Here is a 26,061-nt window from a genome sequence, read left to right on the forward strand (position 1 = left end):
GGACTTTGGAATAAGGAGTGGTAAGAGCCTAAGCTTGGGGATGCCCAAGGCACCACAAGGTAATATTAAAGGACAACCAAGAGCCTAAGCTTGGCGATGCCCCGGAAGGCATCCCCGCTTTCGTCTTCGTTCATCGGTAACTTTACTTGGAGCTATATTTTTATTCACCACATGATATGTGTTTTGCTTGGAGCGTCATTTTATTTTGTTAGTATTTTCTTGCTGTTATTTAGAATAATGTTTTGCATCTTTATTTTCAATAAAAATGTCAAGGATAGCCTTTGCCATGCTTATTTTGCTAGTATACATGTTGCTGTTTGAAAACAGAAAGTTTACCGTTGTTGCAAAAATTCCCTAGAAAAGTCAGAGAATGATATAATGTTGAAACTTTTTGCATAATGAGATCTGATAAATTTATTACAGTGGGAAGTTTCTCTCATAATTTTTGGAGTTAGGGAAGTATGATGAATCTTGCATTCTTTACAGACTATACTGTTTTGGTAGACTGCTTTTTTGGTTGCATTGTTTGCATATGTTTGCTTGTTTAATGATTCTATTTGAGGATAGGAGTATTAGATATGCAGAGGCATTTAGTATGCAATGTTGAATAATAATTTTAGTGATTTGATACAGTAGAAAATGATAAGGTTTTGCATTGGTTTATACTAATCTATCTCACGAGTTCTTGTTGAGTTTGGTGTGGAGGAAGCTTTTGATGAAAAGGGAAACCATGATATGAGAGGAATTAAGGAAACACAAAAGTTCAAGCTTGGGGATGCCCAAGGCACCCCAAGATAATATTTCAAGAAGTCTCAAGCATCTGAGCTTGGGGATGCCCCGGTAGTCATCCCACCTTTCTTCTTCAACAACTATCGGTCAGTATCGGTTGAGCCTAAAGTTTTTGCTTCTTCACATGAGTTGTGCTATCCATGCAATGTCATTTTGTTTGTTTTGCTTGCTGTTTGAATACAATACCAAGATCTGGAATTCCTTAATGTTAGAGAGTCTTCACATAGTTGCACAATTATTCGACTACTCTTTGATCTTCACTTATATCTTGTTGGAGTAGTTTGTAATTTACTCGTGTGCTTCACTTATATCCTATGAGTAAATTGTTGAATGAGTTGATTGTCATAAATCTGAAATTATATATGTTTCATTTGCTTATCCCATGGGGAGTAATGACTTCACATCTAAGAAGTAGAGGATGTAAAAATTTTGAAGGTTAGCAAGCATTGTATTGGTCATTTGAACAATTCAAGAAAGAATATTGAAGGAAGAGAGATTTCACATATAAATACATTATCCTAGACATCTTTTATAATTGGGAGCACTCATTAAGTATGACATGCTAAAGAGTTGATGTTGGACAAGGAAGACAACGTAGTAGACATCACACACCTGGATAACTTAGTATCTGCAGCAAAGTGTTTAGTAGCAAAAGTAGTATGATAATAAAAGTAACGGTAGCAAAAGTAAAGATAAATGTTTTTGGGTTTTTGTAGTAGTTGTAACAGTAGCAACGGAAAAGTAAATAAGCGAAGAACAATATATGAAAAGCTTGTAGGCAATGGATCAGTGATGGATAATTATGCCGGATGCGATTCCTCATGTAATAGCTATAACATAGGGTGATATAGAACTAGTTCCAGGCATCAATGTAATGTAGGCATGTATTCCGTAAATAGTCATACGTGCTTATGGAAAAGAACTTGCATGACATCTTTTGTCCTACCCTCCCGTGGCAGCGGGGTCCTAGTGGAAACTAAGGGATATTAAGGCCTCCTTTTAATAGAGAACCAGAACAAAGCATTAGCACATAGTGAATACATGAACTCCTCAAACTACGGTCATCACCGAGAAGTATCCCGATTATTGTCACTTCGGGGTTGTCGGATCATAACACATAATAGGTGACTATAGACTTGCAAGATAGGATCAAGAACACACATATATTCATTAAAACAAAATAGGTTCAGATCTGAAAAATCATGGCACTCGGGCCCTAGTGACAAGCATTAAGCATAGGAAAGTCATAGCAACATCAATCTCAGAACATAGTGGATACTAGGGCTCAAACCCTAACAAAACTAACTTGATTACATGGTAAATCTCATCCAACCCATCACCGTCCAGCAAGCCTACGATGGAATTACTCACGCACGGCGGTGAGCATCATGAAATTGGTGATGGAGGATGGTTGATGATGACGACGGTGACGAATCCCCCTCTCCGGAGCCCCGAACGGACTCCAGATCAGCCCTCCCGAGAGAGAGTAGGGCTTGGCGGCGGCTCCGTGTCGTAAAACGCGATGAAACTTTCTCTCTGATTTTTTTCTCTTCGAACGTGAATATATGGAGTTGGAGTTGACGTCGATGGAGGTCCAGGTGGCCCACGAGATAGGGGGGGCGCCCTACAGGGGGGCGCCCCCCTGTCTCGTGGACAGGCCCTGGGCCCCCTGGTGTATTTCTTTCGCACAGAAATTCTTATATATTCGAAAAAGTGCCTCCATGGATTTTCAGGACATTCCGAGAACTTTTCTTTTCTACACATAAAACAACATCATGGTAGTTCTGCTGAAAACAGCGTCAGTCCGGGTTAATTTCATTCAAATCATGCAAGTTAGAGTCCAAAACAAGGGCAAAAGTGTTTGGAAAAGTAGATACATTGGAGACGTATCAACTCCCCCAAGCTTAAACCTTTGCTTGTCCTCAAGCAATTCAGTTGATAAACTGAAAGTGATAAAGAAAAACTTTTACAAACTCTGTTTGCTCTTGTTGTTGTAAACATGAAAAGCCAGCATGCAAGTTTCAGCAAATATTATGAACTAACCATACTCACAATAACACCTAGGTCTCACAATTACTCATATCAATAGGATAATCAGCTAGCGAGCCATAATAATAAAACTCGGACGACAACACTTTCTCAAAACAATTATGACATGATATAACAAAATAGTATCTCGCTAGCCCTTTCTGAGACCGCAAAACATAAATGCAAAGAACCTTTAAACATCAAGGACTGACTAAACATTGTAATTCATGGTAAAAGAGATCCAGTCAAGTCATACCCAATATAAACCAATAGTAATGAATGCAAATGACGGTGTGCTCTCCAGCGGGTGCTTTTAATAAGAAGGGTGATGACTCAACATAAAAGTAAATAGATAGGCCCTTCGCAGAGGGAAGTAGAGATTTGTAGAGGTGCCAGAGCTCGATTTCAAAATAGAGATTGAATAACATTTTGAGCGGCATACTTTCACTGTCAACGCAACAACTATGAGATGGTTGTATCTTCCATACTACATGCATTATAGGAAGTTCCCAAAAAAGAATGGTAAAGGTTTATACTCCCCCAACCACCAACAAGCATCAATCCATGGCTTCCTCGAAACAACGAGTGCCTCCAACTAACAACAGCCCAGGGGGAGTTTTGTTTAATTATTTTGATTTGCTTTTGATCTTTTTGGATCATGGGACTGGGCATCCCGGTTACCGGCCCTTTCTCGTGAATGAGGAGCGGAGTCCACTCCTCGTGAGAATAACCCACCTAGCATGGAAGATATAGGCAGCCCTAGTTGTAACATGAGCTGCTCGAGCATACAAAACAGAATTTCATTTGAATGTTTGGAGTTTGGCACATACAAATTTACTTGGAACGGCAGATAGATACCGCATATCGGAAGGTATGGTGAACCCATATGGAACAACTTTGGGGTTTAAGGAGTTTGGATGCACAAACAGTATTCCTGCTTGGTACAGGTGAAGGCTAGCAAAAGACTGGGAAGCGACCAACTGAGAGAGCGACAACAGTCGTAAATATGCATTAAAATTAATTCACACCGAATACAAGCATGAGTATGATATAATCCACCATGAACATAAATATCGTGAAGGCAATGTTGATTTGATTCAACTACATGCGTGAACATGTGCCAAGTCGAGTCACTCAATTTATTCAAAGAAGGATACCATCCCATCATGTCACATAATAATCATTCTAATAGCATGTTGGCACGCAAGGTAAACCATTAGAACTCATAGCTAATCAAGCATGGCACAAGAAAATATAATCTCTAACTGTCATTGCAAATATGTTTACTTCATAATAGCTGACTCAGAAACGATGAACTCATCATATTTACAAAAACAAGAGAGGTTGAGTTCATACCAGCTTTTCTCATCCCAATAAGTCCATCATATATCGTCATTATTGACTTTCTCTTGCACGACCGAACGATGTGTATAATAATAAGAGTGCACGTGCATTGGACTAAGCTGGAATCTGCAAGCATTCAACTCAAAAGAGAAGACAAGTAATATGGGCTCTAAGTTAAATAAACAATCATGCATATGAGAGCCACTAAACATTTTTAATATGGTCTTCTCGACCCCCAAAGGAAAGAAAAGAAAATAAAACTATTTACACGGAAAAGCTCCCAACAAGTAAGAAGAAGAACTAGAAATATTTTTGGATTTTCATTTTAATTTCTACTACAAGCATGGAATTTAGACTAACTAATTTTTTTGGTTTTTCTTAAAGTTTATCTAACACACAAGAATAAAACTAGAAAAAGAGATTTAAACTACCATGGATAATACAATGAAAGAGTATGAGCACCGACGACTAGTGTGTGAACATGAATGTAAAGTCGGTGAGAAATACGTACTCCCCCAAGCTTAGGCTTTTGGCCTAAGTTGGTATAGTACCAAGGACCGCCGCTAGTCTCCCCGGTGTAGTGGGAGGTGTAATCAGGATACCACTGGCTGGTCATCTCCGGATCCCACTGGACAGATGATGCATGATAAGGGTCCAGTTCAGGTTCCGGCTCAGGTTCAGGTTCTGGAGTAAAAGCTTAGGCTGGATGATTGTTCACCGCTTCCGGTGTGACAAGAAAATTTTCTGCAAGCAAATCAAACAACAAAGGCGCAGGCAAAATAATAATCTCAAAGTGTTTCTTACGAAATCTAAGTTTATACAAGAGCATCCTATCTTCGTTGTCAACAATAAATTTGTGTGCTACCATGCTCTTGTAATCTAAAATGTGAGGAGGCAATATTGTCTCCTCTTTCTCAAGATGCCTAATGGGTATCTGAAAATGTCTAGCAAGACGTGCAACATAGATACCTCCAAATACGGGGCCTTTTGTACGATTCAAGGCTAGCCTATTAGCAACGACGGCACCCATACTAAAAGTATTGTCTCCAAGCAAAGCATGTTGAAGAATCATAATATCAGGAACACTTAAGTTTCCACTATTTCCACGTCCAATCAAGCATCTACTAGCAAATATGGCAAACTAGCATAAAACAGGAAAGTGTACGCTAGAGACTTTTGCCTCGGAGCCCTTCTTTGGATCCTCTACAGCGATAGTATTAACAAAGCCATCCACATCTTTATGATGGGGTTCCTCTAATTCTCCCTCATAAGGTATCCTACACACCGCGTAAAAATTACGTAAAGACATTTCTCTGAAATTCATCATATAAATGAAATGATACTGCAGGCGGTGACTTCTTAGGATAATAATAAAAGTTTTGCTGAAAGTATTGGTGAGTAAGAGATACTGATCGATCCGGTCGTTGATGAAACCGGTGAGGCCTGCAGTCTCGATCAAAGAATAAAAATCTTCATGAATTCCAGCTTGTTTCAAGAAATCCTCACATGGCCATTCACACGACCGTACTTCCGCCAAGCGAGGAAGATTATTCTTGGCTTTTCCTTCTCTTTGGCTTGTTTTTCCTGAGAGCTTTGGCTAGAAGAGCCTCTCAAAAGTTTTCTTAACATTTTGCTAAAAATTTCTGAAATTTTAGTAACTTCAAAATAAAAGTGAATAAAACTGAACAAGATTGGTAGCAACTACTCCTACAAGTGCCTAGAGCCTATATCATGCATTGGAATTGCTTGGGACCTCATAAATTTAACATGCAAGCTCAAGAACATGGTCACCTATGCAGCAAAATTTTGCAATGAATAAAGCACTACAACAAAAACTAATTGGACCAATGGAGGACTCACATACCAAGAAACAATCTCCCAAAGCAGTTTTGTGAATGGAGGTTTGAGCTAAGAGATCGAAAATCGCAGCAAAACGAGCTAGAACTCGTGCTTGAGCTGGATGGGGATTTTTTTGGGTAGAAGATGAAGTGTGTGGGTGCTGGCATAAGTGGAGGGGGGCCACCAGGGGCCCACGAGACAGGGGGCGCGCCCTATAGGGGGGCGCACCCTCCTCTCTCGTGGCCTGGTGCTTGCCCCTCCTGCAGTGTTTTCAGTGCCTAAAATCCTCAAATATTCCATAAAAAATCATACTAAATTTGCAGGGCATTCGGAGCACCTTTATTTTCGCGATATTTTTTTTAGTGCATGGAGAATTCAGAAAACAAACGGATAATACTATTTTTGCTTTATTTATTCTAAAAATAGAAAGTAAAAAGTGGGTACAGAAGGTTGTGCCTTCTAGTTTCATCCATCTCGTGATCATCAAAATGAATCCACTAACAAGGTTGATCAAGTCTTGTTAACAAACTCATTCCGAATAACACGGAACCGGAGAAATTTCGAATAACACTAAGTTACCTCAACGGGGATATGAAAATCCCCAACAATAAGAATATCATACTTTTTCTTGACAGTAGGGAGAGGAAATTCAAAACCTCCAAAATAATAGTTGGAACTTTTCAATAGAATTGATGCTATGAACTTGAGATTGTTTCCTCGGAAAGTGTACCGTATGCTCATTACCATTAACATGAAAAGTGACATTGCCTTTGTTGCAATCAATAACAGCCCCTGCAGTGTTCAAAAAAGGTCTACCAAGGATAATAGACATACTATCGTCCTCGGGAATATCAAGAATAACAAAGTTCGTTAAGATAGTGACATTTGCAACTACAACAGGCACATCCTCACAAATACCGACAGGTATAGCAGTTGATTTATCAGCCATTTGCAAAGATATTTCAGTAGGTCTCAACTTATTCAATTCAAGTCTACGATATAAAGAGAGAGGCATAACACTAACACCGGCTCGAAGATCACATAAAGTAGTTCTAACATAATTTCTTTTAATGGAGCATGGTATAGTTGGCACACCCGGATCTCCAAGTTTCTTTGGTATTCCACCCTTAAAAGTGTAATTAGCAAGCATGGTGGAAATTTAGCTTCCGGTATCTTTATTTTATTTGTGATGATATCCTTCATATACTTAGCATAAGGATTTACTTTGAGCATATCAGTTAAGCGCATACGTAAGAAAATAGGTTTAATCATTTCAGCAAAGCGCTCAAAATCCTCATCATCCTTTGACTTGGATGGTTTAGGAGGAAAGGGCATGGGTTTCTGAACCCATGGTTCTCTTTCTTTACCGTGCTTTCTAGCAACAAAATCTCTCTTATCATAAAGTTGATTCTTTGATTGTGGGTTATCAAGATCAACTGCAGGTTAAATTTCTACATCATTGTTTTTGCTAGGTTAAGCATCAATATGAACATTATCATTAACATTATCACTAGGTTCATGTTCATCACCTGATTGAGTTTCGGCATCAGAAATAGAGATATTATTGGGATTCTCAGGTGTGTCTACAGTAGGTTCATTAGAAGCATGCAAAGTCCTATCATTTTTCTTCTTCTTTTTAGAAGAACTAGGTACCTCTAAATTATTTCTCTGAGAATCTCGCTCGATTCTCTTAGGGTGGCCTTCAGAATACAAAGGTTCATGAGTCATTCTACCTGTTCTAGTAGCCACTCTAACAGCAAAGTCATTTTTATTATTTAATTCATCAAGCAAATCATTTTGAGCTTTAAGTAGTTGCTCAGCTTGAGTAGCAACCATAGAAGCAAATTTGCTAACGAGGTGAAGTTCACCTTTAACTCTAGCCATATTATCACTTACACATCCTATCTCGAAAGCATTATTCTTTAAGTCTCTACCAACATAAGCATTAAAACTTTCTTGTCTAGCCATAAAGTCATCAAATTCATCTAAGCATGGGCTATGAAATTTAGTAGAGGGTATTTCAACTTTATCATATCTATAGAGAGAATTTACCTTTACTACCTGTGTCGGGTTATCAAGACAATGTGGTTCTTCAACAGGCGGTATATTAAGACCATGTATTTCTTCAATAGGAGGTAAATTCTTAACATCTTCAGCTTTAATACCTTTTTCTTTCATTGATTTCTTTGCCTCTTGCATATCTTCAGGACTGAGAAATAAAACACCTCTCTTCTTCGGAGTGGGTTTAGGAATAGGCTCAGGAGTTGGCTCAATTGGTTCAGGAATTGCCTCAGGAATTGGCTCAGGAAGAGTCCAATTATTTTCATTAGTCAACATATTATTCAATAGTATTTCAGCTTCGTCGACTGTTCTTTCCCTGAAAACACAACCAGCACAACTATCCAAGTAGTCCTTGGAAGCATCGGTTAGTCCATTATAAAAGATATCAAGTATTTCATTTTTCTTAAGAGGATGATCAGGCAAAGCATTAAGTAACCGGAGAAGCCTCCCCCAAGCTTGTGGGAGACTCTCTTCTTTGATTTGCACAAAATTATATATTTCCCGCAAGGCAGCTTGTTTCTTATGAGCAGGGAAATATTTAGCAGAGAAGTAATAAATCATATCCTGGGGACTACGCACACAACCAGGAGTAAGAGAATTATACCAAGTCTTAGCATCACCCTTTAACGAGAACGGAAATATCTTAAGGATATAATAATAGCGAGACTTCTCATCATTTGTAAACAGGGTAGCTATATCATTCAACTTGGTAAGATGTGCCACAACAGTTTCAGATTCAAGGCCATAAAAAGGATCAGATTCAACTAAAGTAATAATCTCAGGATCAACAGTAAATTCATAATCCTTATCAGTAACACAAATAGGTGAAGTAGCAAAAGTAGGGTCAGGTTTGATTCTAGCATTAAGAGACTGCTGCTTCCATTTAGCTAATAATTTCTTAAGATCATATCTATCATTGCAAGCAAAGATTTCCCTAGCAGCTTCTTCATTCATAACATAACCCTCAGGAACAACAGGCAAAACATAATCATTGGGAGAACCTTCATCATCACTATAATCAATAATAGCATCTTCAGTATTTTCATTCCCCCTAACTCTAGCAAGTTGTTCGTCAAGAAATTCACCTAATGGCAAGGTAGTATCACGCACAGAAGTAGTTTCATCATGCATATATAGCAGAAGTGGCATCATCAATAACATGCGACATATCAGAATTCATAGCAGTAGCAGGTTTAGGTGTAGCAAGCCTAATAATAACGGAAGGAGAATCTAGTGCAGAGCTAGATGGCAGTTCCTTACCTCCCCTCGTAGTTGAGGGCAAAATCGTAGTTCGGTCATCTTTCAAGTTCTTCATAGTGATCAACATATATAAATCCCAAGTGACTCAGAGAACAGAGCTATGCTCCCCGGCAACGGCGCCAGAAATTAGTCTTGATAACCCACAAGTGTAGGGGATCGCAACAGCTTTCGAGGGTGAAGTACAACCCAAATTTATTGATTCGACACAAGGGGAGCCAAAGAATATTCTTTAGTATTAGCAGTTGAGTTGTCAATTCAACCACACCTGGATAACTTAGTATCTGCAGCAAAGTGTTTAGTAGCAAAAGTAGTATGATAATAAAAGTAACGGTAGCAAAAGTAAAGATAAATGTTTTTGGGGTTTTGTAGTAGTTGTAACAGTAGCAACAGAAAAGTAAATAAGCGAAGAACAATATAAGAAAAGCTCGTAGGCAATGGATCAGTGATGGATAATTATGCCGGATGCGATTCCTCATGTAATAGCTATAACATAGGGTGATATAGAACTAGCTCCAGTTCATCAATGTAATGTAGGCATGTATTCCGTAAATAGTCATACGTGCTTATGGAAAAGAACTTGCATGACATCTTTTGTCCTACCCTCCTGTGGCAGCGGGGTCCTCGTGGAAACTAAGGGATATTAAGGCCTCCTTTTAATAGAGAACCAGAACAAAGCATTAACACATAGTGAATACATGAACTCCTCAAACTACGGTCATCACCGAGAAGTACCCCGATTATTGTCACTTCGGGGTTGTCGGATCATAACACATAATAGGTGACTATAGACTTGCAAGATAGGATCAAGAACACACATATATTCATGAAAACATAATAGGTTCAGATCTGAAATCATGGCACTCGGGCCCTAGTGACAAGCATTAAGCATAGCAAAGTCATAGCAACATCAATCTCAGAACATAGTGGATACTAGGGATCAAACCTTACAAAACTAACTTGATTACATGGTAAATCTCATCCAACCCATCACCGTCCAGCAAGCATACGATGGAATTACTCACGCACGACGGTGAGCATCATGAAATTGGTGATGAAGGATGGTTGATGATGACGACGGTGATGAATCCCCCTCTCCGGAGCCCCGAACGGACTCCAGATCAGCCCTCCCGAGAGAGATTAGGGCTTGGCGGCGGCTCCGTGTCGTAAAACGCGATGAAACTTTCTCTCTGATTTTTTTCTCTCTGAGCGTGAATATATGGAGTTGGAGTTGACGTCGGTGGAGGTCCAGGGGCCCCACGAGATAGGGGGCGCGCCCCCCTGTCTTGTGGACAGGCCCTTCGCCCCCTGGTGTATTTCTTTCGCCCAGAAATTCTTATATATTCCAAAAAGTGCCTCCGTTGATTTTCAGGACATTCCGAGAACTTTTCTTTTCTACACATAAAACAACATCATGGCAGTTCTGCTGAAAACAGCGTCAGTCCGGGTTAGTTTCATTCAAATCATGCAAGTTAGAGTCCAAAACAAGGGCAAAAGTGTTTGGAAAAGTAGATACGTTGGAGACGTATCACGCGCAACGACCCGGTTCCGCCCGCGTCGCCGCCTCCTCCGCCCAACGCCACTACATCAGCAATTGGCGTCAGTGTCCCCCGCGCCGTGTCGCGATCGACAACTCAAGAAACACAAAGGATAAGACAAGACTTACCCGCGTGACGCCCGGCGCCGGCGTCGACCTCGGCCTCCTCCTCCCCGTCGTGGGCCGCGGGCTCCTCCGATGCCACCCACACCACCCGCGACGGAGCCCGGGCGTAAGGATGTCGGATGGCGTTCAGAAGCACCTCCCGCGTCGCCTCAGGGCGGAGAAGGAGATGCGCAACAGCAAAATAAGGAGACCAAATACTCACCCGAGGCGTTGGATTCGACTGACTGTACGGCGCCTTGCCGAACCGCCAGTCGTCTCCAAGGTTGGCCTTGGAGATATCGTTCACCCGGCGCGCGACCTGGTCCGCCGGCAGATGCGTCACCCCCACGCGATTGGGGTCCTGAAGACCGACCAACTCGCTGGTGAGGCAGGTGCACCGTTGCAACGGGAGGACCCGACGCAAGATGAACGCGCCGATAAGGTCGTTGCCGGTGAGCCCCTCCCGCGACTTCATCACTGCCACCCGCTCGCAGAGATTGAGAATCTCCTGCGACGGGCTCCTGTGGGAGTAGCCCCAGTTCATCTTCGCCCGCGGCGGCGCGATGGTGAAGGTTGGAAGGTTGATGCAGTCCGCACCCAAGTTGCGGACGTAGAAGGAGTTCTGCCATTTCTTGGCAGAATCCTTCATCGGGATCTTGGGGCAGTCTGCCCCCTACAGCTTCCAGATGACGGCGGCGCCGCAGTCGGTGAACTATCCGACCGTCGGCCCCTGCTGCTTCAGGGAGAAGAAGCGTGCCCAGAGGTCGATCGTGGGCTCGACCCCCAGATACCCCTCGCAGAGGGTGACGAAGCCTGAGAGCTGGACGACGGCGCCGGCGCCGAGATGATGGGGCTGGGACGCAAAGAAATCCAGCGTGCCGAAGAAGGCGCTCGCCGGCAGCCCGAATCCGCGCTCGAAATGCGTGAGGAAGACCACGCGCTCCGCGCCCTGGGGCTGCGGCCTCTGCTCGCCCCGCGGTAGGCGCACGTCGACCTCTTTCTCCCGCGGCAACCGCCGGGAAGAGCGAAGGTAGGCGATGTCCTCGACGGTGACGGTCGAGCCCATCCAAGAGCCCAACGGCAGCGCCATCGATGAAGACGAGAAAGGAAGGAAGAAGATGGACGACGGCGAGGTTCTGCTCAAAGCAACGGGCGTCGCAGCGCGGCGGTCGCAAGAAGCAGAGCAAGGGCAAGGAGGCAGGAGGGCGTGAGCGAGAATGATGTCCGCCGCCCCCCTTGCCCCCAATTTATAACCCTCGGTTTGAACGTGGGGGAGTGGGATCGTCTGCGCTCGCCTTTCCCACTACCCCGCAATAAGTGCACACGTACGCACGCAATAACTGCATGGGAAAGTGCAACCGGCACTCGGACTACGCAATAAATCCGCGCGCGTGGGCCAAGGGCGCGCGACGGCGGACCCCAGCCCGTCGCCCAGTCCCATCACGCGCGTGGCCTGCCAGGCCCCTCCGACTTCCGGGCACCATGTGGCACCCGCGCGAAGCCCGAGGGATCGCCCCAAGATTAGATGGACTCCTCGGTTCCCGCCACCACCAGGATGCTGCGATCCGGTTTCCGAAAAAATCGGCACACAATGGGTGTTGCCGGACCCGGCGCTCGCAGAATTCGCCTATGGGGGAAACTACGATGGCCCACTCATCCGAAGACAGCGGACCTTCACAGCTTCGGGGTCTACTGTCGGGGGGATGAACCCCGGGCAGGCAACGGAACCCGGATCCTTTTCAAAAACAACGGGGCCGGTGTCACCCGTCAAGCCGGCACGTGCTTGGCCGGGTCGCTCGACCCGGCCAGGCCCCGGGACCCGGCCGGACACATCGACTCGGCCTCGACAACCAGTACAAGACAGCCGAACCCGGCGCAACCAAGGCTTCCTCAACAAGCGAGCTCCACCCGTGGCGTGTTCCGCAACCCAGCCATGGGTCAACTCCCGTCCCATCCAGGCCGTACGATGGAACGAGTCTTCGGCCACTGATGACCAAGGCAACAGTGCCCCGCCCATACCTCTGGTCAGCCGGAGCGTGGCAACAGTGCCCCTCACCTACCCGCTGACCGGGGCTGGCGTGGCTACAGTGCCCCCGTCGTCACCGCTGACGACAGCAAGCGGCGATCTGACGGAGCGCCACTGTACACGACTCGACTCGGCCTCGCCCTGACGATCAACAAGATGGCGCACAGTCCCCCTAGGCACGCGGGGCCCGCACCTAGGTGAACCCGGCGAACCACAGGCCCCCAGCGGGTCCCAGCCCGGGACCTCAGATGCTGACAACCCGGACCCACCAACTTGTAACATTACCATTGTATCCCTGGGGGGTTGGCCTATAAAAACCCCCAGGAGCCCTCGCATGCACGGGCAAAGTGAAGTAGAGAAGTTAGCCACCAAACAACAGAATCCACCCGAGGAGAAGGAGCAACCTAAGCCTTGGCCAGCATTCCTTCTCCCTCCATACAGCTCTTGGAGCAACCTTGTACTGTTGCATATCAAACTACACTCGGCAGGACTAGGGGTGTTATCTCTTCGGAGAGCCCCGAACCTAGGTATGTCTTGCGTTCGACGCTCGCTCATGCCAACCCCGCCTCTGGAGCCCACCAGTGCCCTCGAGCCTCCTCCTCTCTTTAGCCATCCCATGGCATCTGCCGTGCGCCCACCACGACAGGCAACTCAGCCACTCCTCTCAATGGCCACGGCCGCTGCTGTTGCATCCTCCCCATGACCGCAGCCACTGCCGTTGCATCTTCTCCATGACCGCAGCCGCTGCTGTTGCATCTTCTGCATGACTATGGCCCCTGCTGTTGCATCCTCGCCATGACTGCAGCCGCTACTGTTGTGAAGGGGCATCTCCGTCAACTCCAGCTGCAATGGAGCTTCATCATGCCGGCGGTGCAGCGTCGGAGCTTCGCCACGCCACCTGGGCTGCAATGGGGCGCCGTTGGTGCTGCAATGGAGCTTCATCGGCGCATCGCCGGAGTTGTTAGGCTGCAATGGAGCTCTGCCGGTGCTGCATTGGGGCACTGTTGGTGCTGCAATGGATCTTCGCCGGCGCCGGCGGTGCTGCGTTGCAGCTTTGTCTTTGCCACCGGGGGTTGCAATGGAGGTTCGTCAGGAGGAGGGGATGTCCCGGTGCTGCAGTTGCTGTTTTTGCAATCGTGGATGCGAGAGAAAGGAGAAGACAAGGGCTGCGTTGACTCTGATCGAACGGGCTGTGTGGGTCTAATCAGACGGCTGGGCAGGCGGCTGATCTTTCATAAGATCAGCCGGCTGATCCATAGCAGTCGCCATAATATTAACCATGCTCTTGTGACATGCATGTACGTACGTAGAAATTTGGGCCAGATTAATCGGTGTTAACTACACCTGGTCCTCACTCGCAAAAAAGTTAAAAATACACCTGGTCCATGAGACCTTAGGCTAGTTATAGTGGAAGTAACTTAGGTACTAACATAATGCATCTCAATATATATGCTTATGTGGCATGAAGTTAATAAGGAGAGAGATGCTTGTGGTAACATAATATGTTACCGTAACATAACGCACCCCAATGCAAAATGAATCTACAACATAATAAATGAAGACATATATAACACTACACTTATACTACTACCCACTATGATGATAGTAAAATAGACTAATAACATATGCATGTTACTAGTCTAAGTTACTAGCCAATGACCAACCTACATATCTCCCAACTGCTTTCTCGCACGAAGACCACGCCACTTTAGTCACGCATGGATTAGTTAACGCTAATGTTACATGTGGAATATTATTTTATCTCAATGTACGAACTAGCACGCTGTTCCGGTTAAAAAGCGAGAATAAAAAAATACAAGCAGCAAAGATTGATGTAGTGTCCCACTGCAACCTTGCCTAATTGTCTTTGTGCACGGGCTAGAGTAGTCTCAACACACCTAGACAGCAGAATCGCTCTGCGTACGATAAAACTACTTGCGATTTTCGTAGGATTGTTATCCCAGCCCACAGAGAAGACAATGGACGGCAGCGTTGTACGTAGATCGTACGAAAATGTGGCAACTGTAGCAGGACTCCCTATACAGCTGGAGACTGGCGACTGAGAGCTCAACATGCATAAATGGATAATCTAGTCGACAATGGGTCCATTGACAGCTCATCACTTTGCTTCAATTTTTTATTAGAGAAGATGGATAGGCCGAGTTCAAGAAAAGACTTGGACCTAGTACAATTTTGAATTAACGAAGCCATCAACCAGTCAGGAGATTGCAACCGACAATTTTTTTTCCAGAAAGTAGGATATATCCCGACCTCTTCATCAGACGACTAACCAGTGGGCCACATTTGTCGGGCCCCATGAAGTAATCAAGATGCAATCTTCGGAAGACTTGGTGCACACTCCAAAGCAGAAATGTCATCTTCGGCATGTTTATCCCAGACGTAACCGACCTAGGTATAACTCTTATAAGCTGAGGGGTTTACACCATAGAGGTAGATTCATTCATACATCATCTCTAGGTAGATCAAGCTGTACTCTATACCCCGTTCGCAATCAATACAATACAAAGACCGTAGAGGTAGATTCATTCATACACAATCTCGAGGTATATCAACTTGTACTATCTACCCCAGCCGCAATCAATATAATATAAGCAGAACATAGGGTTTTACCTCTTCAAGAGGGCCTAAATCTGGATAAACATCGTGTCCCCTCTCTATCCTGATACCATCGTGCCAAAGCTACCAACTCGGGACCCCTGCCTGAGATCTGCTAGATTCGACTCCTTAAGGTAAACACCGGGACAGGCATTGTGGCGGCGGGGTCAGGCGTGCCAACAGGAGGATCAGGCGCCGGCTCGGGCGGGTCGCCCGGCCCGTCGCCACCCCGGAAGCTCATTTCAAATCTCCTTCACCCTATCTAACACCTTCGGCGTTCTTTTCTGCTAGCTCAGCATATCATGCTCCATGTTGTCGGCTGACTCTCACATGGATCATACCTATGTGGAAAGCGCCCCACCCCAGAAATCAAGATCTTCGTTTAACAGGTTCTGTATGATCGCCCCCTGTCAGCGCAGAGGTGCTCAAGCAGAATGGGCCTGTTGATGAGCTATGTCCTCTGTGGGGTCCCAGAGACATGGAAGCACATTAATCCACGCTGCCTTGCTGCTTAGTTTCTTTGGTCATTTGTTCGTGAGGCTATGTGATCTAATTGGGAGACCATGGATGTTGCGAGTTGGGATAGTTGCGTGTCGAGAGAATTAACTTTAGTAGGGATCAGTTATAGGATTGGATGCGTAAAATAGGAAAACGAGCAAGGCGCTTCTTCATCTCTCTTTTAATTCAGGTCAACTGTATCAATCAAAATAGGGTGTAGCTAGGTCTCAGTCGACTGAGATTTAATCAAGTCTTAGTCAAGAGGCATAACACACAAGAGAGAAAAAGAAAAAGATTGAATTTTTTTTCCACGGATCTTAATGTAAGATCTTGCGGATTTAGTATCGATTGACACTTACCGAAGTCTAGGTCGATTGAAACTTGGCAAGCATGACTAAAATATGCTAGTTAGAGCTGGCTGCTTGCAACTAATGGCGATCGAAAGATAATCTACCAAATGAGACTGTAGCTAGTAGTAGTGCAAATTTCATGACCATGAGGTGCGATCTAGCAACTACTCTCTCTGTAAACTAAGATAAGAGCATTTAGATTACTATTTTAATATTCTAAAAGCTTATATATTAGTTTACGAGAGGGAGTATTTGATATTTGCACCACATTTTAGATGTCAAAAACAAATGACGCCTGGAGAAGTTGTGGGCTTGTGGCTAAGAATACCGTTCACATAGCAGCCGGCTTACTAAGAAACCGCTGTTGTCATTTACGGCATCGATCACCGTGGGTTAGAGTGGACAGCGCCGATAATTAATCATCTCGGTTAATGGGGCATCACGCTAGCATGTGGTCAGATCCGCTTTAATCGCCTAAATGCTAGACAGCTACGCCATGGCCATGTATGTTACCGCTTTCGCCGAACGTATGTTGGTAATCACATGGGCTAGCTTTCACGAACTCACAAGCTGACAAACACCATTAGCTGTTCGTTTGTTTGAATAATAGCCCAGAGAAAGGAAGGAGCTCCGGAGTTTCTCTCTAAGCACCGCAAACTACAACTCCTCAACACCCAGCTTCTGGTTTTCCACATTGAGAGGAGCCGGCCTGCAGACACAGCGATATGAGCTTTGCGCGACTATAGCTGGTTTTCAGATTTTCAGTTTCTTGGGAGGCTCCGGTAAGCAAGCCGATGTATTTCATCTGTGTATGTGTGCTTGTTTCTTCAGGAGTTTTACATGACATGATCTACTCTACCATCGAACGGCAGGAAAGCAGACATCTGGAGAACCATTTTGAAGCGACGGTGAAAGAGTTCAGGGTCTTATTTCTCATATTTTGGACTTCACAGTTTGCTGGTAATCAGATGAAGCAGCCGATGGATTTGCCCATATTGGGTTTCTGTCATTTCTTAAGTCTGGTGTGCATGTTCAGTTAATTTGTAGCCTCTGGTAGTTAATCTTTATTTCCTCTACTTACGTTTGAAAAACAGAAAAGAGCTTCTTGTGAAAAAGGAGAGAGAATCGAGATGGCGCTAAGCGTGGCACGATCGCTTGTGACGAGCGCTGCAAACAAGGCGGCCTCAGAGGCCATGGATGAAGTGGCTTTGCTCATGGGAGTACGGACCGAAATATGGTAAGTTTCACTCACTGGTTTCTCTTTGCAATCTTTTAGTATAGACCAGTCTATTCCTTTGTTGAGAAATGTGACATTGTTTGTGTTGAGAAACGTAGTAGAAAACAAAAAAAATCGCCCTACGATCATCCAGGAACTATATGAAGACGCGGAAGAGGTTTGGATCGTGATCGTTACTGACTCCGAGTAGCAGCGGAAGTAGACGAGTCGGTATAGATCGTACTTGGAGTCACTCGAACCGTAGATAAACGATCCCGCTAACTGCCACGAACAGTCTCTCGAATAGAAGACCGAAAGCATAGTCTCTCTAGAGATTGCAAGCATACAGTCTTCACGATCTGGCAGTGCTTCACCCGTTCAGAACTAATCATCACCGAAGAATTAGAGGACAAGATTAGAGCCGCACGGGGCTTCTAATTATAAGGATTAGGGGAATTAGAACTAGCAATAATTATCTCAACAAGAACTAGTACTAGAGAACTAAAGAAGGCTCCAAAACATATATGTCTAAAAGTACAAGTATATATAGGTTGGAGGGGAGAGGAGGGGCGCCACAAAAGGAGGCAAAGCCCCACCTTGGTGCACCGGTCTTGGGAGAGGGGGTGGGGGCGGTCTTGGGGGGGGGGGGGGAGGAGGAGCCCTCCCCTAACTCCAATTCGGCCTTCCCTTGGTGGAAAAGGGGGCACCTTCCCTACATGGGCCAAGGTGGGTCACTTCTCCTTCCACCACTTGGCCTTTTAAGACCCATCGATATTAAATTAAATATAAAAACCTACTAACAACATCACCAAAAAAAAATTTCACCTATATATTATTTGGTGGTAATACCCGGTATTGCCCGATAAACTCCAAAACCCTTCTGCTAACCTCGAAACGCTTCAGGTTCCTCTCAGAACTATTCCAAATATCATCAAAACTATTTCACAGATAAATCCTCGATACTCTCCACAAATCGTGATTACCTTAAACTTTTGACCCTGTAGGTTCTGTAAAATATAGGCATGAATGAAACCCCTTCGTCCAATGACAGATAGCGGAACCGTGGACGTCCATATCTATCCCTATGGTTACACGAATCACATTCAAGTGAAACTTTGGCTATCATGTGATATTCCTTTTGCTTCACGATATTTTGCAAAACCCCAGGTAAGATGTGTCGGTATCCTCTTGAGTCATACACATGCTCACTATATGGGTCTCCTCATTGTCGTTTTGTTTTTATTTCCCATTGTCATGTTTCGGCATACTAGTGACGTAATCACCTGTGTCTGGCCATATGATGATTGATGCCACACACTATGAGGGCCCTAAGAATATCTCTCCATCTTCGGAGGAGCAAATTCCACTCTCGAGCTATCGAGTCCCTTGTCAAACTTTTCGATGAACCTGTAAGTTTCTGTTATGATCACCGTGTTACAGATTACGTTTGAGCAACCCCAGAGCTTAATGTATGGTAAGAAGTGACTACGATACTCTCATGATATAAAGAACTAAAACAAATGCTAACACTCCGTATTATAGCAACTGAATTGTGACGATATCATCACAAAGTATAACAAACAAGTTTGGGTCGATTCAATATGATTGTTCTTCTAATGTCATACTCTCAATGTTATTTTAGGACTATCGTTACACTTAAAGATATTCTAAGATCCGAAAAACATGATCACCAACAATATTGGAGCTAGCGTTAGAGGCGAGACTAGGGATCTTATTTTATCGTTTATCGTCCGACACGTGCATATGAGTTTTCCATTGAATCGCATATTCTAGGATCATAACAGTTATAGCAGAGATTATAAACACTTAATTATGAATATGGAAATATCATAATACAATATTATTAACCCTAGGGCATATTTCAACCAATTTGATGTTGCACCCTTCTTGTTTTCCGAAATGGAATTAACAAACATACTATCAGAATTATGGCGAAAAGCACATGTTCATGGGACAAAAAAACCCATCAGCATGAATCTTATTTTAATGTTTATCGTTCTACATATGCATATGAGTTTTTCATTGAATCGCATATTCCAGGATCAAATCAATTACGGTATAGAATATAAACTCTTAATTCTGAACACGGAAATATAAGAATACAATATTATTACCTCTAGAGCATACTTCCAACAGTTTGATGTTGCACGCTTCTTGTGTTCCGAAATGGATATAACAAACATATCAGAATTATGGTGAAATGCACATGCTCATGGGACAAATAAAAAGCGTCACCATGAATTTCATCTTGATCTTATTAACAGGTACATCAAGGATGAGCTTAAAATAATGCAAGCCTTCTTGAGAACTGCTGAAAGGATGAAAGATAGCGATGAGCTGGTGAAAGTATGGGCGGAGCAAGTAGAGGATGTGTCATATGACATTAAATATTGCCTGGACGAATTCAAAGCTAATTTGGGGCACCCAGGCTGCTTGCAGTGGCTCGTGAAGGTTAGATATCGCCATCAAATTGCTATCCAGATTCGTAACTTGAAAGTAAGAGTTGGAGAGGTAAGCAACAGGATCCAACGTTATAGTCATTTAATGATGCCCATAACATCTAGCAGCATTGATGAGAGGAAATATTACAAGGATGAGACTAGTTCTTACACGGAAGACGTTCACAATTGGTCACAAAGCAGCATTGTTGAATCAGAAGAGTTGTACTTTTCCAAGCATATGACAACAATGATTAAGCTAATGGATGTCAACATGAGTCATGGTCCAGCCAGTGTGATACATGTCGTTGGCATGGGTGGTACAGGCAAGACTACTCTTGCAAGGAAGATCTATGAAAGTGATATCAGGGAGGATTTTTGTGTGTGTGCTTGGATCATGGTCTCGCCGTCATTTGTCAGGATGGAGTTTCTCAAAGTTATGTTGAAACAACTTTTTGGCGGGGAAGCATTAAGGATGCAACTTGAAGGGAATGTAGTGTGGGAACAGGACCTCCTCAACTATATTAGGCAAGAGCTACTTGACAAGAGGTACTTTGTTGTTCTTGATGACATATGGAATATAGATGCTTGGAATTGGATCAAATCTATTTTTCCCCCTTATAATAACAAAGGCAGCCGAATCATAGTAACAATGCGAGATGTTGGCCTAGCTCATATGTGTACTTCAGAATTTGGTCACACACATATCTACGACCATCAAGTCCTAGAAAAGAATGATGCCATAAAATTGTTGCTAAGGAGGGCGAGGAGGAGTGAGGAAGATATGAACAATGACCAGAACATGAGGGAAGTAGTTACTAAGATAGTAAATATATGTGGACGGTTGCCCCTAGCTTTACTCACAATAGGAGGCATGCTTTCCACTAGAGAGACTAGTGAGTGGCAAAGTATCTATAACCAGCTCCCCGTAGAGCTTGAGAGCAACCGAAGCCTTGAAGCTTTGAGGAGGATGGTTGTTGTGTGTTATGACGACTTGCCATCTCATCTTAAGCCATGTTTTCTATACATAAGCATCTTTCCTAGGGATTTTGAGATCCAAGTGAGGCATTTGATAGATAGATGGATTGCAGAGGGATTTGTTACATCTGGGGTTGGGATGGATATTGAGGGTGTTGCAAGGAGTTACTTGTATGTGTTAATCAATAGAGGTATGGTTCAACCATCAAGAGTTGATATAGATGGAAGTGTTAAGAGTTGTAGAGTCCATGCTGTCATCTTTGATATCATGAAATCCATTTCAAGAGATGAAAAATTTGTATACTTCACAAGGGATATTGTTACAAGTGCACCAGAGGAGAACTTCCGCCATGTAGCACACCATCATCAGAAGTGGCCAAAGATTGGCTTGGATTGGAGTCATGTTCGATCATTGAGTATGTTTGCTGTGATCCCCACGGAACCAACACCACCAGTCTGTTCAGCCTACCTGAGGATGCTAAGTTCCTTGGATCTTCAGGATGCACAATATAGTATCACACAGAAAGATATCAACAACATAGGGTTATTGCGCCGTTTGAAATATCTGAATGTTCGAGGACATTCAAGTATTTCCGGGCTTCCAGGATCCATAGGAAAACTACATGGCTTACAATATTTGGATGCAAGAAATAGTTGCATCACATCATTACCAAGTGAGATCAGTACACTCCATAGTCTGTGTAGCCTTCGCTGTAGCAGTAAAAAAGTTGATCTAGATGGCCCACAGGAAGGCTTGACGCACACATTGTGCCTGCCCATGGTATTCACATCTTTTCTTAATTCTGTACCCCGTGCTGAGTCTGGGGGTGTGAGAGTGCCAAGAGGGATCGGTGACTTAAAAGAGTTACGGATACTAGAGGTTGTAGACACGAAACGAACTAGTAGCAGAGCAATTAAAGAGCTAGGGGAGCTTATGCAGCTAAGAAAGCTAAGTGTGGTAACAGCAGGGGCCACGAAGCAAAAATGTAAGGTACTTTGTGCAGCCATTGAGCAGCCATCTTCTCTCCGCTCTCTTCGTGTAGATGCTGGCACAAGCTCTCTCGAGTGGTTACACTCTGTTTCATCTCCTCCCCCAATCCTGAGGAGCCTGAAGCTGGTTGGATTTCTTGGAGAGATGCCAGACTGGTTGGGAAGTTTGATGCATTTGGTGAAGATTCGCCTAGAGGGGAGTAAACTGAAGGGAGGTAAAACCATGAAATTACTGGGGGGACTGCCCAGTCTCATGCTCCTTGGTCTTTGTAATGAGGCTTATGCTGGAGACAAACTAGTCTTCGGGGAGGAAGAATTCCAAAATCTCAGACAACTTGATTTTAATGGCAGTATGGGAGTGAGAGAGGTGAGATTCGAGGCGGGCACCTCGCCCCGCATGGAAACGATGCAATTTGGCCATTGCGAGTTGGAATCAGGGGTCAATGGTGTCAAGCACCTTCAAAGACTCAAGGAGATTTCATTTGGTTCCGCTGGTAAAGTGGCAAATCTTGGTGCGCTGCAAGGTGAAGTGGACGGGCACCCCAACCGTCCCATTCTGCGACTCAGGGATGACTGGAGGTATCACGACCTGGGTGACGTCGTCCAAGGATCCAGTCCTGCAGTGCAAGCAGCGGCAACCGGAGAGAGCTCCTCCTCCCAGGTGGTGGTCCTGAGGACGACGGAGATCGAGATCGACAGGTCAGCTAACTATTTTTGGCTTTCGTTCAGTAGCAGTAGATAGTTATCAAGTATCAACTCAACTGATGATGTCCCTTTGTTGTTTTTTGTAGCAGCCAAGACCCTGAAATAAGGGAGGTCCAAGGCTCTGCTTTGGTGGAAGACGATTTCTGGTCCTGCAATTCCGACGACGACGACGATGCTTGATGATTGGTCAACGCCCTCGCTGGTACCTAAAGGTGGAATTTACATCTGTTTATTTCCTGCTATCTGATGTCTGGCAGTGCTAGTTACTTCAGATTGGGTTTCTCACCATGTTTGTCTCTCTCTCTCTCTCTAACAGGAGATGTTGCTCGCTTATACTTGTTGCTGCTCTGGATGATATAGCTATCCGTTTCCTTTCCTGTTGCCTGTTCTGATTACTGCCGCCATCTTCGGACGCCATCCTGGTACAGCTCGAACCTCCTTCGAGTTTGTTTGATTCCATCTGATTTCTTGCGATGTTTGTCAGACTTTCTTTCACACACGCCAACTGTTTGTCTCAACGTCTCTAAGAGGTTATGTGTGTGCTACTGAATTTAAAATTGAACACAATTATCTTTTAGATGCATATTTCATGACTTGCAGTTGGTCATCTTGGTTGTCCCACACTCTTATTCTATTGCTATTTACCTACTGGGCATGTAAAGCTTATAATATGTTGTTGTTCCCTGACTGTAGTTCCCTGACTGCAGCCTGCAGGTGACTGCTTTTTATGTCCGTGGTCTCTACTTCGATTTTTATTTGAACTTTCAGTTCCTACAATTCTAATTCACTTTGTAGCAGAGAAGAATATCATATTGTTTCTGTGTTAAAGATAGATAAACCCTTCTTTCTTTATTTTTTTTTTCCTTTTGTTGTTGTTGTGGTTGTTGTTGTTAAACAAATCTTTCAGTGTTCAGAATAAAAGTAACAGAAATCATGATATCTAGGACGAACTGGAGCAATTCTGCTAAAAGGGAACTGAGCAGGGAGCTTCTCAGCCATCTTGTGCTGCCAAGGGGTACTGAATAATGTCAAGCGAAGTTGGAAGCCATGGGATTTTTTTCTGATCCAGTAGGGAGTTCACATGCTCGACACTCAACAGTCCGTCTCCAAAGCGTGATAGCTGGTCAGTTAAGCAAGCAACGATTCCTTTTCTTTATTTGTAGTTAGTATGGTCTACATTGTTCAGTGTGGTTTTCGGATAGAACACATAATAGATTTGCTGATAAAATGAACTCATGCATGCTCTGTGTATGTATTTCATCCGGGGAGAAGATGCAGAAAATGCAATGGACTATCAATCTCATGATGCAATTAATGCGACTTGTGGCAGAGCATTACCTAATTTTCTTCTGAAGGAGGAGGGTTTAATCCATGGAAGTACCAGAGGTGCGCACCGGCTAACCTCATGTTCCTTGTGTATCTCAGTATATAATTGTATACGCTAGGGAGATATTAGTGCTCACAATGTGCTAGCATTTTCAAATGTCAGGAATCTTGATATTTAGGAGGAGCTTAAGAAACTCGTGCAGATGAGAATGTTCTGAAATGTGAACTGTGAATCTGTGATCACGCTGATAACTGGTCAGTTCATCTACAGCTCCTTTTCATGTTATGTTGGATTTCCATATACTTATGTTTCTTGGTAGCATTTTCAGTTTGCGAACATTCATTTGCTGATGAAATGTAGTAATTAATAGTGCTCTCTAAATGCATTTCAGCTGGGGAGAAGACGTGGGAAATGCAACGGACTACACCACACGAGATGCTGCTGCTTCTTAAGCTGCATATACGCACTGTCATGCTGCAATTGGCCATCACATTCAGCTCTCCAAGTTCTGTGCTGAGTGGTGGCCTCTGATATGGTGCAAGGTGAACCTGAGAGGGATCTTCAAATTTCTCCACCGCGAATGGTAGAGGAACGCACTGATCACGGGACTACTCCGCTCCGTACAGAGCAAGTCTTGCTGCCACTATGTCTGTGCTTGTTTGTAAATGAAGAATGGTGATTGCATCTTTTGTTATCCATTTTCTGCAAAATTTGAGTTGGTGCAATAATGCGCCTGCTATGTATGCCCATTAACTTGCGATTTTCATCGGTTTGGGTTTGCCGATTACAGTTTGTTGGAAAAAGGCCACGCGGCGGCATACCAAACCCATAGGTTTTATTTTGGGAGCAGTATATCCATCTTCTGGCCATGTTTCCCCATTTCAACAGTGTATAGTTTCACGAACCTGCAGGCTAAGTTGAGCAATCAGAAAACTGACTAAACCAGGAGCCTTCTTAAGACCAGGAGACTGACGGCCGCTCGCCTCCCCAACCACATTACCGGACGCCATGTGCGCATCGCCAGAAGCCATGGTCGAATGAGGAGCGTGTAGGACTTGGTCCGTCGCACGCTGCTCCGCGGAACGCAGCCACCGTGCAGCCGTGGATCGCCGCTGCCCGCTGGAATCGTCTCTCGTCGGCAGCGGATAAGGCGGGGGAGATACGAAATGACCGGTTTGGGGGGCCAGCTACTGGTTTTGTTCCTCTGAGAGGCGTACGGAGCCATTCGATCTGATCCAACGGCTGGTGGAGCGGAGACACAGACGGGCCTTTCTGAGCTAAACGGGCCAAATCTGGCCATGGGGAACGGCCTAGGTATTCCTGCCCCAGAAAATAATGTTTTGTTTTCCACTTTTTATCTGGTGGGCTATGTGTCTAATGGGTTTCCGTGGGCCATTGTATGGTCTGGACCTTTTTCAGTTTATTCAGTGCCTTTTTAACAACATACGTTTATTTCTATAAATATTTTTGCACCGCTATATATTTCAAAATATCTCAATTTTTCGCATGGGATATTTGGATGCATGATGTCCGTGCCAATTTTCAGCGTGTTCGGAAATCTGGGGTATGTAAAAAGGTTTATTGCTCATGCATTGTTTGGACCGAATTTTTTTTATGAGAGGTACTCAGATGTTCGGACACGTTGAAAATTAGCACGGACCGCACTCAAACAACTTCCATGCAAAAACAAAGACAGAGTTTTTTGAATTTTTCTAGTATTCTTTTATTTTACTGTTCACCGAGATCGGATGCACTCGATTGCATAAATGGATATTCCTGTTTTCCAGGCCCTCCATCTTACGACGAATGCAAATTACAAATGTTCCCCGACAAGCATGGTACAAGACTGTAGTGGCGTTTAGTTTGGAGTTAATTTGCCAAACAAGCCAAAGCTCTGCCTTTCATTGTACTAGGGAAATGTTTTACAACCTAACAA

The 26,061-nt window shown here is 44.1% G+C and overlaps 1 protein-coding gene across 2 annotated transcripts; it reads left to right on the forward strand.

Moving 5' to 3' along the window:
- Nucleotides 1-17,086: 17,086 nt before the first annotated feature.
- On the forward strand, nucleotides 17,087-24,950 carry LOC123088345 (disease resistance protein RPM1-like). 2 transcript variants are annotated; one of them, XM_044510538.1, is made up of 10 exons: nucleotides 17,087-17,232; nucleotides 17,323-17,410; nucleotides 17,545-17,687; nucleotides 19,952-22,792; nucleotides 22,885-23,010; nucleotides 23,115-23,220; nucleotides 23,743-23,921; nucleotides 24,071-24,184; nucleotides 24,288-24,379; nucleotides 24,517-24,950. In XM_044510538.1, the coding sequence occupies exons 3-5, from the start codon at nucleotides 17,581-17,583 to the stop codon at nucleotides 22,976-22,978; spliced, it is 3,042 nt and encodes a 1,013-aa protein (XP_044366473.1). In that variant the 5' UTR covers nucleotides 17,087-17,232; nucleotides 17,323-17,410; nucleotides 17,545-17,580; the 3' UTR covers nucleotides 22,979-23,010; nucleotides 23,115-23,220; nucleotides 23,743-23,921; nucleotides 24,071-24,184; nucleotides 24,288-24,379; nucleotides 24,517-24,950. The 2 variants fall into 2 exon arrangements, with proteins under 2 accessions (XP_044366473.1, XP_044366474.1); XM_044510539.1 differs by having other exon boundaries at nucleotides 24,077-24,184.
- Nucleotides 24,951-26,061: the final 1,111 nt, after the last annotated feature.

Source organism: Triticum aestivum, chromosome 4A, assembly GCF_018294505.1.
Source record: "Triticum aestivum cultivar Chinese Spring chromosome 4A, IWGSC CS RefSeq v2.1, whole genome shotgun sequence".
NCBI classification, from domain to species: Eukaryota; Viridiplantae; Streptophyta; class Magnoliopsida; order Poales; family Poaceae; genus Triticum; species Triticum aestivum.